General features: G+C 35.8%; 1 protein-coding gene across 1 annotated transcript in view; it reads left to right on the top strand.

The window, feature by feature from the left end:
• The window catches only part of LOC114054141 (vesicle-associated membrane protein-associated protein A), a 49,647-nt gene that overhangs the window by 25,103 nt on the left and 8,984 nt on the right, over nt 1–15,560 (top strand). The window contains exon 2 of the mRNA XM_027877285.1: nt 11,225–11,377. Coding sequence (XP_027733086.1) covers nt 11,225–11,377 — 153 coding nt within the window. The remainder of the gene's footprint in view (nt 1–11,224; nt 11,378–15,560) is intronic.

The following is a 15,560-nucleotide window of genomic DNA, read 5'->3' as shown; positions in this document are numbered from 1 at the left end:
TTATTTTTCTAATTGAAATGCTACACAAATCAATTCACTTCATTTTCCTGCTTTTTAAGGCCAACAAACTGCTTTTTCTTTTTTCCTTTTCTATATTTCATTCTGGGATTTAAAATTAGAAGAGACTTTTAAGCTATTTATTCCACTGATATTGCAGATGAGAAAACTAAGGTCCTAGGACAAGTGACTTTCCCAGAGTCTTCTAGGTAATAGCAAGCGGCAGTCTCAAGATTTGAACCCAGGTCCTTTGATTCCAAATATCTTTTGTTTTTTCTTTTACTTTTTAGTCATTCGATATCTTTTTGGATGATCTCAGTTTGGAATTATACAGTGAAGTTATCTTAATTTTCTTTGCGTACTTAGAACTATAGGTCATGAATTAAATGAGAAAAAAATTAAATATCTCACTTAGTAGATGTTCTCAGTATTCTATTTGGTTTTTATGGATTTTAAAACTTTGGTAAAAATTTTGCAATTTATAGGTACTGAGGTGTCAGACAAACTATACTGAATCTTGTTTCAGTCTAGTGCCAGTTTTCAACAGCCAAAAGGTGTTTTTTTTCTTTAGTAGCAAAATTAAAATTTGTTTTTGGATATTTATCAAACCAGAAGCCCAGGTTGTGTTTCCCAGTTTCTGGTAAAGTTCCTTCTTCTTATTATTTAGACTGTAAATAGGTAAGTTACCATAAAATAGGAAAATGTAGAACCAATATCTGTAGTTTGTTCGATCAGTATGATCTAGAGTATATTGAGGATGGTATATATTATATATTGAGGATGTATCTGTATATTGAGAATGGTATAACCCAAAGTTTTCCGTGAGTAGCTTCCAAGATCTGTTTCCATATTTGTTGATTTTTTTTTGATGGAAACTGAAAAGATATATTTTTTTAAATTAAGCGTAGATTAAAAAAAATTTTTTTTTAACAACAGAAGCAAATCTGGCAGGAGTATGGGGCAATCCTCCCAGATTTTTCTTATTTAGATTTTCTAACACTGTTGGTGTGACTGTTTTTGGTATATTAAGATTGGAATTCCTGCTATTATCATGTCTTTTCTCCAATCTTTTCATCACTCCATGTATGTAAAAGTTAATCTTTATATTCTTTCTCTAAGTTCATAATCAGAAAAGTCTCCTTGAGGAGGTGGGATTCAATCCCTTTTGGAAACCCTAAGATTTAGATCAGCATAGAGGAGGATAGGCTACCATAGATAGTTGGGAGAGAGTACAGTATGGGCAAAGTTACTGAGAGGTGAGAATGTTGAAGGGAAACAGTTGTGGAGATCTGATCGATTGCTTGGGGAGGAGTGTGGAAAAAGGAGGGTAGAGCTTGATTATGGACAACATAACAGTAAGCTAGCCAAGCAGAGAGTTTGCATTTGATGTATTAGCAGAAATCATTTTAGCTTCTTTTTTTTGTCAGAATATATGATAAGGTGGAAGAGAATAAACGTTTTTATAGAGCCTGTTATATACCAGATACTATGTTTAAGTACTCTTCTACAGTTATTATCTTCATTTGATACTCAAAACAACCCTGCAAGGTAAGTACTGGTAGCATCCCCATTTTGCAGATGGAGAAACTGAAGCAAACAAAGGGTAATGCCAGGGCTACATAGCTAGTGTCTAAGATCAGATTTGAACTCAGGTTTTCCTGATTCCAGGCACTCAGCACTATGCCACCAGACTGTTAGGTGTTTGGTGAATTTTGTTTTAGGGAGAGTTTAGACATAGGTAGACCTAAGAGGGATTTGCTTGTAGCAGAATATAAGGGTTAGATAATGAGGACCTGGAGTGGCAGTGAAAATGGAAAAGAAAGGGTGAATCTGAGAAAATTTGAAGTTGTGACAGTACTTAATGAATAGAAGATGAAAGGGAGGATTATGACCTCAGAGACAATGAAGTACAAGAAAATAAGATTTCTAATCTTAAAAACAAAACAAAACAAAACACAACAACTTGGATAACTAAAGAGTTGTGGATTTTGCTGCATTTTTTTTTTTTGTTTCTCACGTGCTAAGGTTTCCTGGTCTTTGGTTCTGTGAGTTAAAGGTTGGAGTTGAGATAAAACTGAGGTGCTGTTGTTATCAGAGATAGGATAAATAGAATTGGGTAGAGTTTTCTTGCTTGGACTAGTAAAAATGATCTTGAAGATTGGCACGAGTTTGCATTACTGCTTGTGAAATTATGATCTTATCAACAATGTACTGATAATATCGATTCATAGGTTCTTTTTCTAGTAGTAGTAATCAAGAGTCTTCCTGATGGACAAATTCTTGTGCAGCGCGCGCACACACACACACACACACACACACACACGCACGCACTCAGTTGGATACCTAAATGTATAGATACAGGGAAATGAGAGATAGGGAATGGGAAGAAGGGAGAGAAGGAAATTAGAGGGAAGGTGTAGATTAAGAAAGAGCTTAGTCCGAAGCTAAATAAAACTCTTAAAGATGTACAAAAATACAGATGGCTGTTTTTGAGGTTGTAAAGAATGGAAATCTGAAGGGGTGCCCATAAATGGGGAATGGCCAAACAAAGTTATGTTGTATAAAGGTGATGTAATACTAATATGATCTAAGAAATGATGAAGGGGATGATTTCCAAGAAACTTGGGAAAATTTGTATCAGTTGCAGAGTGAATGAACAGATCCAGGAGAACAAGTTATACAGTGACAATAATATTGTAAAGATAAACAACTTTGAAAAAATTAGGCACTCTGATCAACATAATAACCAACCATGATTCCAGAGGAATAATGATGAAATATACTACCTACATCTTGATATTGTGGAATGGTATGTGTGTGTGTGTATTTTTTTTTGGTTCACGATCAATGCAGAATTTTGTTTTGCTTGACTATACATGTTTGTAACAGGGATTTTGTTTTTCTTTTGTTCTCAGGGAGGGGTATTGGGAAATAATCAGAAGGGAGATTTTTTGCTAATTAAAAAAAAGTACAATTAAAAAGTAACTGGGTTTTAGGAGTACTATCTGTAGCCATGAAATAAAATGAAGTTGATATGAGGATTGAGTTGGTAATAATAAGCATCCTGAAGATTTCCTAATAAATAGGACAGTTTATTTCTGGACTATTGTAAAAATGAATTACTGTGCACATTACGATATTCCCCTCGATGTTAACACTAAAATAAAGATACATTTTGGTTTCTAAAATGGGTAACCCTGGCTTATAGGCCTGAATTTATTGAAACCTGTCACTTTTATAAATTTCCACATAAGATGTGTTGAATTTTAAAGAAATTGAGGTGTTAAATTGTTAAAGTGAATTTGGTCTATGTTGAAAGTTTGTCCTAATTCTTTAATATGGCACTTTGAACCAAGTGTTATGTAATTATTAACATTATTTTATTAAGATGCAGCTTTCTATAGTTGAATTTGTTTTGGCCTTGAGTCAGGTAATGACAAATACTGGTAGTGTTTCAGGCAACTCTCTTTAGATTTTAAATTGGCATATAGTTTCTGATCTTAATTAGTGAAGGAAATTTCCTCATTAGGAATTTTTTCAACAAATGAAGATCACAGGTCAGGACCAAAGAAGACTCTTAATTAAGTGTTTAAAGGACATGAGATTTTCTCTAATTAGTGATTACCTAGTACAGTGTTTTGTTAAGATATACATATATGGTGCAGCTAGGTGGCATAGTGAGTGGATAGAGCACTGGCCCTGGAATCAGGAGGACCTGAGTTCAAATGCGGCCTCAGACACATAATACTTAATAGCTGTGTGACTCTGGGCAAGTCACTTAATCCCAATTGCCTCGCCCCCCCCCCCCCAAGGATACATACATACATACATATACATATACATATATACACACACACACATATGTATGTATGTATATACCAACTTTTTTTTTGATACAGCCTGACTTGTGGGGAGGTCTTGAACCATTATCCCCAAGAATGGTATTAAAACAGAATACTGATTTCTATTTCCAGAGTTTTATATATTTAGCAATTGATTTTATTTTTAAAAAACTGATTATCTTAATTTATGAATTATCCAGATTCTTTTGCCACTATGTCATGGCTCCGTTTGCTTTTTAACCATTTTAATTCTTGATAAACATGGGATCCTATAAGTCAAACCAGTTAATTTTATTTTTCTGCAGTTTCTGTAAAAGATGTAGTTGATTTAAATTTAAGTAAAAGATATAGTACTTACCTATAGATAAAGTTGAATAAAGTTGAAACTATTGACTGATAATAGGCTTTTAATTTACAATACAATCTTGATTATTTGTTATGCTCAGGTATATCTTGTATCTCATTGAACCTCATGACAGTATTCTGGTCAATATGTAGGGAGGTAGGGAAGTAGGATAATTTTAGAATATTTCCATAAAAAATTGAAACAAAAATTTGCAGAAATGGAGCATGGTTTTAATGTTCATTAATGACAATATCCTAAAAATCCACAAGGTGGTGGTGTTTTCTGGTAGTTAAAGCTAATGAAATTAAAGAGTGAATTGAATTTTATTTATTCTTTTGAATAGTTAAAATAAAAAACGAAAAGATGTGAAAGTGAGAGTTTCAGGACATTTGTTTCCTTTGGATTCATCATAACTATTCCCTTTCCCCTCTTAAGAATTACAGATTTAAGAACTAGAAGGTTTAATTGTAACCTTAGAAGATATCTGATAGAAATAATTTTATGGATGATGAGGATACTGAAGCCCAATGAGGTTGATTTATTCATCACAAGCAGTGTCTGGACTTGACTCCAGGGCCTTTGTTTTCAAATCCAACAATCTTTCTGATGGGCCACGGTCTTTCATGTTCATTTAGTTGTGAAGTCTGCCTTTACATCATCCCCTTCCATTAGTTTTTTTCTACTGCTACAAAAACAAATAATTTTTTTCTACTGGTACAGCCATTTTCTTAGTTTTCTTCATCATCTCTCACCTGGCCTGTTCACAGTAGTCTCCTAATTGCCCCCCTGTTTCCAGTCTCTCCTCTCTATTCCATCCCATCTATGGCTGCCAAAATCATCTTTTCGAGGCACAGATTTGACTATGTTGTGTGAAAGCCTTCTGTGGCTCTGTATTAAATCTAGGATATTGTTTAGGCTGTTATTCAAAGCCTTAAACAGTTTAGCTTTAAACTTAACCTTTGCAGACTTTTCGTATAGTTCCCTTCTTGTACTCTTTGTTGCAGCCAATCTTGCTATTTATTTAGCATTCCAGTTCCCCCCCCTCTGCTTTTGCAAAGCGCTATCTATCCTTTATATTTGGAACACACTCTCTCCTTGCTTCTGTGTCTTAGGATTATTAGCTTCCTTCATAGCTTGGAGAAGTGCTACTCCTTCCTACGTAAACCTGTTCTCATCCTCCTAGTTGTTCAGTCCTCTACCATACTTTTCAAATTATTTTGTTTCTACTTACAAAGTTATACTCCTGTCTGTCTGTGTCTGCTCTGCCCCCCCCCCCCCAATTAAAGATCTTTGCTGACAACTGCTTCTGTTCCCAGGTCTGATATGGTCCTTACATGTAGTATAGAGCTTAATAAATGCATGCTGAATTGAATTGAATTGCATTAAGTGCAGTAAAACCACTTAGGGACTTAGGGGAAAGATAATTCAGCCTTTGAGTAAATTTGCACCAGGATAGTAGACTTTATTTGTATATCTTGTACTCATTGAAGGGCTAATATCTAGATGTTATGCTGATTTCAGAGATATATTCAGGAAAGCAAAATTCCAAGGGGTATTCTGAACATAGTGTGGATTTAGTTAAGCATTTCATGAAGTTTCCATTTGGAATATAGTACAATAATTTATAATAGATACTCATTAAAAAAGGTTAAGTTCTGTTCAGTGCCCTTATCAAGGTAGAAAAGAGTGGTGATACTTTACAAAAAATTGGTCACCCACATGATTGAAAACATTGGTTGGGGCAGCTAGGTGGCGCAGTGGATAGAGCACTGGCTCTGAAGTCAGGAGGACCTGAGTTCAAATCCGGCCTCAGACCCAACACTTGACATGTGCTAGGTGTGTGACCTTGGGCAAGTCACTTAACCCCAATTGCCTCACTTACAAAAAAAAAAAAAAAAAAGAAAAGAAAAAGAAAACATTGGTCCAGTTAGTGGTTAAAATTCTTTTTTTTGTGTATCCAGAAGTTTATGTTTTTTAGCCATGTTGATTGCTGAAGTTAAGTGCTTGGTGATTGATTCAGTTATTGTTCAGTTATTTTTATTATATATAAAAGAGATCAGAGATTCAGTACATGGCCTAAAAAGTTGTTTTACTCTCAGCTTACCTTTAATAATTTTTACTAGGTGAGACAAATTCAGAGTGTCATATTACACTCCTAATTGGCTCCTAATAATTTTTATTGTGGATAGTATCTGGTGTTTTGGCATAATCTCAATCCAAACTGCAGAATTGCATTCCCTTTTTTTCTTCTTACCAAACATTTATTATCTGATAGTCATCTAGGAAGTACAATGATTAGGGTTATGGACTGTGAGATAGGAAGATCCAAGTTCAGATTTGACTTCAAGAGAGTTACTAGTTGTGTGGCCCTGGGCAGGTCATTTAATTTCTGTCTGCTTTAGTTTTCTCATCTGTAAAATGGGGATAATAATGGCACCGACATTCCAGAGTTGTGAGAATAAACTTAGATTTTTGTAAAGAACTTTGCCAACCTTGAAATACTATGTAAGTTCTAGTTGTTGTAATTATTATCATTATTACAACCCCTGCTGTTTAGGAGGTTACATTCTTCTTAGAGAATACACACGCGCCCTCAAACGTGCACACACGTATAATAAAAGGTAGGAAGTGAAGGGAGCAAAGGAAATACAAACCAAAGTGATTTGGGAATATAATTGACTAGCTGGAGGGGAAGTCTCCTTAGAGAAGAGTGGTCTGACTTAAACCTTAAAGATGCTTTTTACTTTATAGGAAGATAGGTACAGAATCAGAAAGCATACTAACTTGTGGGTAACGATGGGCATGCTGCTGACATCCCCTAGGGATTTTCAGTTGCTATTAGTTTAATTAAAGGTAACAAAGTTGTTCAAGTAGGAACTACTTTGACCTCTCAAACTGTGATCAGCTGAGCACATTGCTTTGTTTTTGTCCCCCTAGATATATAGATTGTGCTAGGCCATTTTTGTTACTTTTGCCTGAAGTAGTTTAAGTTACATTTAGTAACTTAGTTAAGTTACATTGGATTAGTCATGCTACATAGCTCATCATTTTTTGGTGCTATTCAGCCTTTGGCTACTTTGTATGTCACCTGCCCTTGAGTGGATCATGATTTGAAATCAAATCTTCTTGATGTCAAGTCTGTTCTTTTCATTGCATCACCTAACTGTTCTAGACTCTCTCCTGATGAGTTCTGTTCTTTTTTGCATCATTTACTTATCATATATTTTGAATTCAGCATGTCCCAAACAGAATTCCCTTATCTTTCCTCACAAACTCACCCCTCTTGCTGAAAAGCAGTAATGGGTCTATAAACAGTAAATCTTCTTTAGTGTAGTGTATTTATAGCTTCTGCTTGTGACCAAATACATTGAAATGTATTAAAAACGATATCCTTCCTGGTCCTCCAATTTGACAACGTGTCAAATCCCATTTTATTTCAGGGTAATAGATTTAGCTACAAATCCAACTTAGGATCAAATGTTTCATTTGATAGTATACTATATTTCTTAAATTATTCAACTTACAGATTCTGAATTTTAATGCTTGAAGTGATCTACTGATGCAATTTTTATTAAGTGCCTGCTTTGTGCAAGATAGCAGGTGCTAAGGGTGACACCGATTAGTAAATCACAATCTTTGAGGGTGTTGTCTGGAAGGAGTAAAAGAGACATTCATAGAAATGTTTATACATACAGTAGAGTGTGCATTGACTTTACAGGAGGGTAGGACCACTTTTGACTGGGAAGAAAATCATGTCTCAGTGGGATTTGGGAGACTTAACTTGAATCTTATTATCAAGAAAATCAGGGAAGGAAGGCTTCATGGAAGAAGTAACCTTAAAGGAAGGAAGAAAAGGATTTCAACAAGCAAAACCGAGGAGGGATCAAGTGTATTTCAGACTTACGGGCATGGAAGAATGGGAAGAACCCTTGCACTAATGCGTGTAGCGGGAAAGGAAGTGTGGATTAGGATTAAAAATTACAGCTATGATGATAATAACTAACATTTATAGTGTTTATTATGTGCCAGTTACAATGCTAAGTGCTTTATAATTATCTCATTTGATCCTCACAACAACCCTGGGAGGTAAGGTGCTATTATTATCCCCATTTACAAAATGGGAAACTGAGGCAGATAGGTTAAGTACCTAGGGTCACACTATCTAAGGATAGATTTGAAGTCAAATCTGATTGATTCTAGGCCCTGAGCTCTATCTACCGCACCACCTGAATTGGACTAAAAAGATTTGTCGTGGTTAGATTTGGAGGCCATTAAAGGAGTTTGTATTTATTCTTTTAGGTTTCCTAATAATACCTAGTATTTGTAGAGTGCTTTAAAGATTTGCAAAGCACTTAAAACATTATTTCACTTGATCCTTAAAATAACTCTGTGAAGTAGGTGCTATTTTTTCCCCAATTTTACATAGAAGGAAACTGAGGCTAAAAGAAGTTAAATGACTTCTTCCCAGATCACATAACTAATAAATATCTGAGCCAGGATTTGTTTGGTCTTCCTGAATCCAAGTTCAGTACTTTATCCACTCTATCACCTAACTGGTTTTTAGGAAATAGGGAGCCAGTCACTAAAGGAAGTGTGATGAAATAACCCTTTCTTGTTAGTGGAATTACATACATACATACATACATACATACATACATACATAGACATACACATACATACATACATAGACAGGGTATTGTAAGAAGATTAATTTATATAGTATGGTCTGGGTAGTCAGTTTATGATTTGGAAGGTAAGAACTTGCAAGAGGGGTATAGTGGAAAGAGTACTGGACTTTTGGGTTCATATCCTAGCCGTGCTATTTTCTGTGTGACCTTGGGTGAATCATGTCCCATCTCTGGACCTCAGTTTCCTCATCTGTAAAATAAGAGAGGTTGGATACAATGATGCACATATTCCTTCTAGCACGAAATCTGTGATCCTTTGACCTTAGGAATTGAGTAGTGGTTGGAATTGGCAGCTAGACCAGGACAATTGTGAAATGTTAATTAGATATCGTGTCTGTTGAAGCTCTGCTGGATCAGAATTTGGTGGTAGTGCAACAGGAGATGTTTGTTTTAGAGGTGGAAGAGAGAGGAAGTTGATTTCAGATCTTGGCACCTTTCCAAAGGCTATCTCCAGGGCATTAAATGATTTAGACTTTACTAAATGTCAGCCTAATAACAAAGTTTATGAGAGAGATTTCGATATGGAGACTAGGTTTGATAGGTACTAAGCCAATTTAGACTTGTAAATTGTCAGCCATCTGTGCATAGATGATAGATGCTGGAGAATGAGATTTCTATGCTTTGTAAATTCATTTGGTCTCTGTATTTGGTGTTAATTACTTTTTTTTTTTTTTACCTTGAGCTGCTTGTTAAGTAAAAATTAAAAAGCAAAAAACAAAACACCTCAAACCTTATCTTAGGTGAACCAAGAAGAAGAAGTGCTTTTTTACCGGCAGTTTAGTGGAGTTGGAATAGCTTTAGAACAGTGATGTTCAAACTCAAATAGAAACAGATCCCTGTAAGCTGCATATTGACTTAGAATACCACAAATCAACATTAACTGTGTGGTATGATATTTTTATTTGTTCTGTTAAACTTTCCTAGTTGCATTTTGATCTGGTTCAGGCTGGACTCTGGAATTTTGCCCTGTAGGCTAGGTCAAAGACTGGTGGCAGCAATAGAGAGATGCTGCTACCCCCTAAGAATTTCAGATATTTGACCTGTTAAAGGTATAAAGGGAAATCATCTAATTAAGTGGTCTGTTAAAATGTTTACATTACTATTCCTCTTTGCTCCTTGGGACATTTCTTTATAAGACATATATTGTTTATTAAAGTAAAAATTACTTATATTTTGTTGTTTTATCACCTGCATTTCTGAATATATCCTTTGCTTCTACCCTGTCCAATAAGCCATTTTTTTGTAATGAATACAAAAGAGGGAACAAAGTGTTTCAGTAAAACTAGCCAACACAGTGTTTGGATTGACTTTAAAGAAAATCTGCGGTATAATTGACGTTAGTAGTAGAAAGGAGTCTTGGATTTGGAGTCAAAGGAGTTGTATTCAAGTTCCATTTCTGCCATTTATTATATGCATAAAAAAGTCTCGACATCAGTTTCCTAGTCTGTAAAAAGAAGGCATTTGACTAGATGATGTCCAAAGGCCCTTCTAGTTCTAATCTTATGATTCTATGACTTGGCAGAGAAAAAGGATTTTATTTTTGAATTATTGTATATAAACATTTTTCATAAACCAAATAACTGTCCACATAAGACATTTGGGTTATGTATATAAATTTCATTAACCTTCTGCTTGTATATATTACCTACATTTCCCAATTTATATCTTGTTCTCCCACATAGAGAATTATTTTTATTTTAAAAAAATAGACAAAATAGCACAACAAAACTAACCAACACATCAGAAAAGTCTAATCATATATAGTGCTCCATGTCTTGTCTACAAAGAAGTGAGGGAGGTTATCTTCCAATGTCTCTCTTTTGAGACTAACCTTGATCATTATAATTTTGTAACATTCTTTTTCAGTTTTTGTTTATTGTAGTCATTGTATTTATCATTTTCATGGTTCTGATTACACTTCATTTTAACAATTATTTTTACAGTTTATTCCGCCAACAAACATTTATTAAGTGCTTACTATAGTAAACACTACTAGGTGCTGAGGATACAGAGACAAAAATGATACTGTTCCTGCCCTCAAGTACCTTAGGAGGTGGGGCAACCATGTACACAAATTAAGAAAAATAGATACTAAGTAAATGTAAGTTAACTTTTTTGAGGAGGATCAGGAAATTACTTACTGCTAGGGAATCCAGTTGAGAATGAGTCCCAAAGCAACTGTGAGTTGTCCAGTGTCACTTATCCAATTAGTGGCAGAGTTAGGACTGGAATATGTGTCTTTATACTCCTAGTAATTTTCCTTCTGTTACGAAGTTCATTTAACTTTTTCCGAGTTGTAAAACAAACTTTTTTGTTGTACTGTCAATGAGTATTTTTTTTTTAAATTACAGGCCCCTTCACAGATGTAGTCACTACAAATCTTAAACTTCGAAATCCATCAGACAGAAAAGTATGTTTCAAAGTGAAGACAACAGCACCTCGTCGGTACTGTGTGAGGCCGAACAGTGGAATTATTGATCCAGGGTTGACTGTAACTGTTTCAGGTACTGAATAGTTAATATGGGTTCTATGGATTTGTTTGAATGACTTGCAATTATGTTCATTCAGAGCTTTCCAGTTTTTCTGATGATTTTAACAATGATGTTACACAGGTACAAACTATTCTAGAAAATCACCTTTTCTTTTATTTGCAATGTGACAGACAGTTGGGAGGGGGGTGGTAGTCAAAATTGTTATTTTTAAAAGTCTATTAGCCACATACATCTAATTGTTTACTAAATTATCTTTATGTTTCTTTCTTTCTTTTTTTTTTAAATATTCCCTTTGTTAACCATCCTGGTCTAGAGCCAAAGCCTTTGACTTTGACTTATATTACTTTTATTCTGTAGGCACCATACCCATGGAAGTATCTTGTTTAGGAACTCAAAATGACTCACTATCACTGCCTTCTTGGCACCACATCTAAACATGTCTTCCTGTCAAGCTTGTCCAACAGCTAGTTTCCTTAGTCCACTGATTTGGTTGGTGATCTTGGCCAACAGTGCCACACTACAGACAAGTAAATCTGTTTGACTTCTCCCAATCTTCAATTTCTCTTTGCCTGTTAGTTTATTTCCTGTTTTCTACAAACACATTTAGGTTTCTTCCATCCTTTAAAAAAACTCTGACCTGACCCAGTCATTCTCAAGCTCTTTTCCTATATTTCTCCATTCACGTAGAAAATTTCTTAGTAAAATCTGCCTATACATACTGCTTAGACTTCTCTCCATTCTCAACTTCCTTCAGTTTTGTTTCCCACATCATTACACAATTGAAACTATTCTCTCTAAAGGTTATTGTGATTTAAAAAAAAAAATTTATTTTTAGTGTTCAATATTCACTCCCACTGGATTTTGAGTTTCAGATTTTCTCCCCATCTCTCCACTCCCCACACCCCAAGATGGCTTGCAATCTGAATACCTCTTGAATGCTTGAAAGTCCTCTATTTCATTGAATGACCATTTTTTTCCCTGAAGAATTATACCCAGTTTTGCTGGGCAGCTGATTCTTGGTTGTAATCCTATCTCCTTTGCCCTCCAGAATAGTGTATTCCATGCCCTGCAGTCCCTTAATGTAGAAGCTGCTAAATCTTGTGTTATCCTGATTGTGTTTCCACAATACTTGAATTGTTTCTTTCTCGCTACTTGCAATATTTTCTCCTTGACCTGGAAACTCTGGAATTTGGCTATAATATTCCTGGGAGTTTTCCTTTGGGGATCTCTTTCAGGAGGTAATGGGTGGATTCTTTCAATTTCTATTTTACCCTCTGGTTCTAGAATATCAGGGCAGTTTTCCTTGGTAATTTCTTGAAAGATGGTATCTAGGCTCTTTTTTTGATCATGGCTTTCAGGTAGTCCAATAATTTTTAAATTACGTCTCCTGGATCTGTTTTCCAGGTCCGTTGTTTCTTCAGTGAGAGATTTCACATTTTCTTCTATTTTTTCATTCTTTTGATTTTGTTTTATAGTTTCTTGATTTCTTATAAAGTCATTAGTTTCCATTTGCTCCATTCTAATTTTTAAGGAATTATTTTCTTCAATGAGTTTTTGGGCTTCCTTTTCCATTTGTCCAATTCTGCTTTTTAAGGTATTCTTCTCTTCATTGGCTTTTTGGACCTCTTTTGCCATTTGGGTTAGTCTATTTTTTAAGATGTTATTTTCAGTATTTTTTGGGGTCTCCTTTAGCAAGCTGTTGATTTATTTCTCATGATTTTCTTGCATCACTCTTATTTCTATTCCCAATTTTTCCTCTACTTCTCTTATTTGCTTCTCAGAATCCTTTTTGAGCTCTTTCATGGCCTGGGACTGATTCATATTTTTCTTGGAGGCTTTGGATGTAGGAACTTTGACTTTGTTGTCTTCTTCTGGTTGTATGTATTGATCTTCTTTGTCACCAAAGTAAGATTTTATGGTCTGACATTTTTTGCTCTGTTTGCTCATGTTCCCAGCCAATTACTTAACTATTAAACTCTTTGTTAAGTAGGGGTCTGCTTCCAATGTGGAGGATGTACTGTTTCAAGCTTCGGGGGTTTTGTGCAGCTGTTTTCAGAGATACTTCTAGGGACCTATAAATTTTCAGTTTTTCCAAAGTGCTTTGATCAAAGGCAAGGTGTTTATTCCTTTCCTGGCCTGTGCTCTGGTCTATGAGTGACCACAAGCAGTCTTTTCTGCCATAGAACTGTGAGGAGGATTCCCTCTTCACCATGCCCACACTCCTCCTGGCCCCAGGACTGCCACCCAGGACTGTGACCCAGATCCAAGCAGGGGCAAAACAAGAAAATCCTGCCTCAGCACCAACAAAGAGATCCTTGCAATCCCCCTCTGATCAGTTGCTTGATCCCCCCTCCCCCCGTTTGGGCTGAGAACTCCTGAAGAAGCCACTACCCTGGGGCTGTGCCAGGACTGGGGCCAGACTGAGCTCCTCTGTCACCAAGATCCGAAAAGACCTTTCCTACCTTTCCTACTTCTAAGTTGTCTTTGGTGTTTGTGGGTTGAAAAGTCTGGAAATCTCCATAGCTGCCTGTGATTCAGTCCCCTGAGGCCTGCTCTAGGTTTGCTGAGCCCTGTCTTTGTCTGTGCAGCCCACACTGAACTGCGCTCCTCTCCCAGCCTGTCTCAGCAGACCTTTCCCATCAACCATCTAGGTTGTCTTGGGCTGGAAATTTTTTTCACTTTGTCTTTTTGTGGGTTCTGCTGCTCTAGAATTTGTTTGGAGCCATTTGTTTTTTACAGGTATTTGGAGGGGTTTGGGAGAGAGCTCAAGCAAGTCACTTCTTTTACTCTGCCATCTTGACTCTACCCCCACTGGTGATTTCTTACTTGCTAGTTTGATGTTCTTTTCTAAATCTTTATTCTTTTTTTTTTATTTCTTCATTATTTGACACTTGCTGATTAACCTCTTTTCTTGGATTCTTACTCCCCCCTGGTTTTTAGGAAACTCTTCTTCTGGTTTACCTCCCACCTGTTTGAATAACTCAGGCTTTTTTGCTGAATTATCATCCATATCATGCTCCTGATTTTGAATGTCCTCCAAATTCTTTCCTCATCTCTTTTATCTTATTGTTTTACAAGCTTTTGGTAAGCTCATCACCTTTGATGGGTGTAATTTTCTCCCAGGCATACAGTGTTGTACAAATTAATTGGGACAAAGTAAAATAATTAAATTTATTAAATTATTTCAGGCTTTTTTTTTTACATCTTTAAAAAACTTAATGTATAACGTATTCTACTTTTGTGGCAATTTAAAAAAAACAAATATGATTTGGCATTGAGTTTGCAAGATTTGCTAACAAGATTGCTAGCTTATAGACTGTACCTTGTTTGGAAGGACCAAATTGAGGGCCTTCACTGGAAGTTTGAAAATCTAGGAGAACCTAAGGAAGTTCATGGTCTTCTCATTTAAGAATTGGCCCATACACAGAGCAGATTCCTTGCTGAAATTCTGAATCACAGGGTGTCCCTGACAGTCATTCCACATAGTCTTTAATACTTTATGATGAAACCACACTTTAATCACTTTGGTTATTAAGTACATTTTTTTTTTTTTTTGGCTAAGCAATGGGATTAAGTGACTTGCCCAGGGTCACATAGCTAGTAAGTGTTATCTGTCTGAGTCCAAATTTGAACTCAGGTGCTCCTGAATCCAGGGCTGGTGCTCTATCCACTGTGCCACCTAGTTGTCCCTATTAAGTACATTTTTTGACAGGCTGTTTTCCCAAGTCTGACTTAGAAATATAGCTCATGGGTGTTCTTTTTTCCTTTTAAAAATTTTAACATTCTTTTAAAAATGTTTTTTGAGTTCCAGATTATCTCCCTTTCTCCTGCCATTTCCCCACGCACTGAGAAAGCAAGGAATATACCAATTATACATGTAAAATGCAAAACAGTTTCCATATTAACTATATCATACCAAGACAAAGCAAGAAAAGAAAAGAAAATGAGAAAACTTTAATTCAGTTTGCACTCAGAGTTCTTCAGTTCTTTCTCTTTGGGTGGATAGCATTTTTCATCATGAGTCCTTTGGAATTGTCTTTGGTCGTTGTATTGATAAGAGTAGCTTAAGTTTTTCCACAGTTGATCGTCATTACAACATTGCAGTTACTGTGCACAATGATCTCCTGGTTTTTCTCACTTTGCTTTACGTTAGTTCAAATAGGGCTTGCCATGTTTTTCTGACATCATCCTCCTT

This window comes from Vombatus ursinus, unplaced genomic scaffold (assembly GCF_900497805.2).
Source record: "Vombatus ursinus unplaced genomic scaffold, bare-nosed wombat genome assembly UNPS02014812.1, whole genome shotgun sequence".
Lineage (NCBI taxonomy): Eukaryota > Metazoa > Chordata > Mammalia > Diprotodontia > Vombatidae > Vombatus > Vombatus ursinus.
This window is presented reverse-complemented; position numbering and strand designations above follow the sequence as displayed.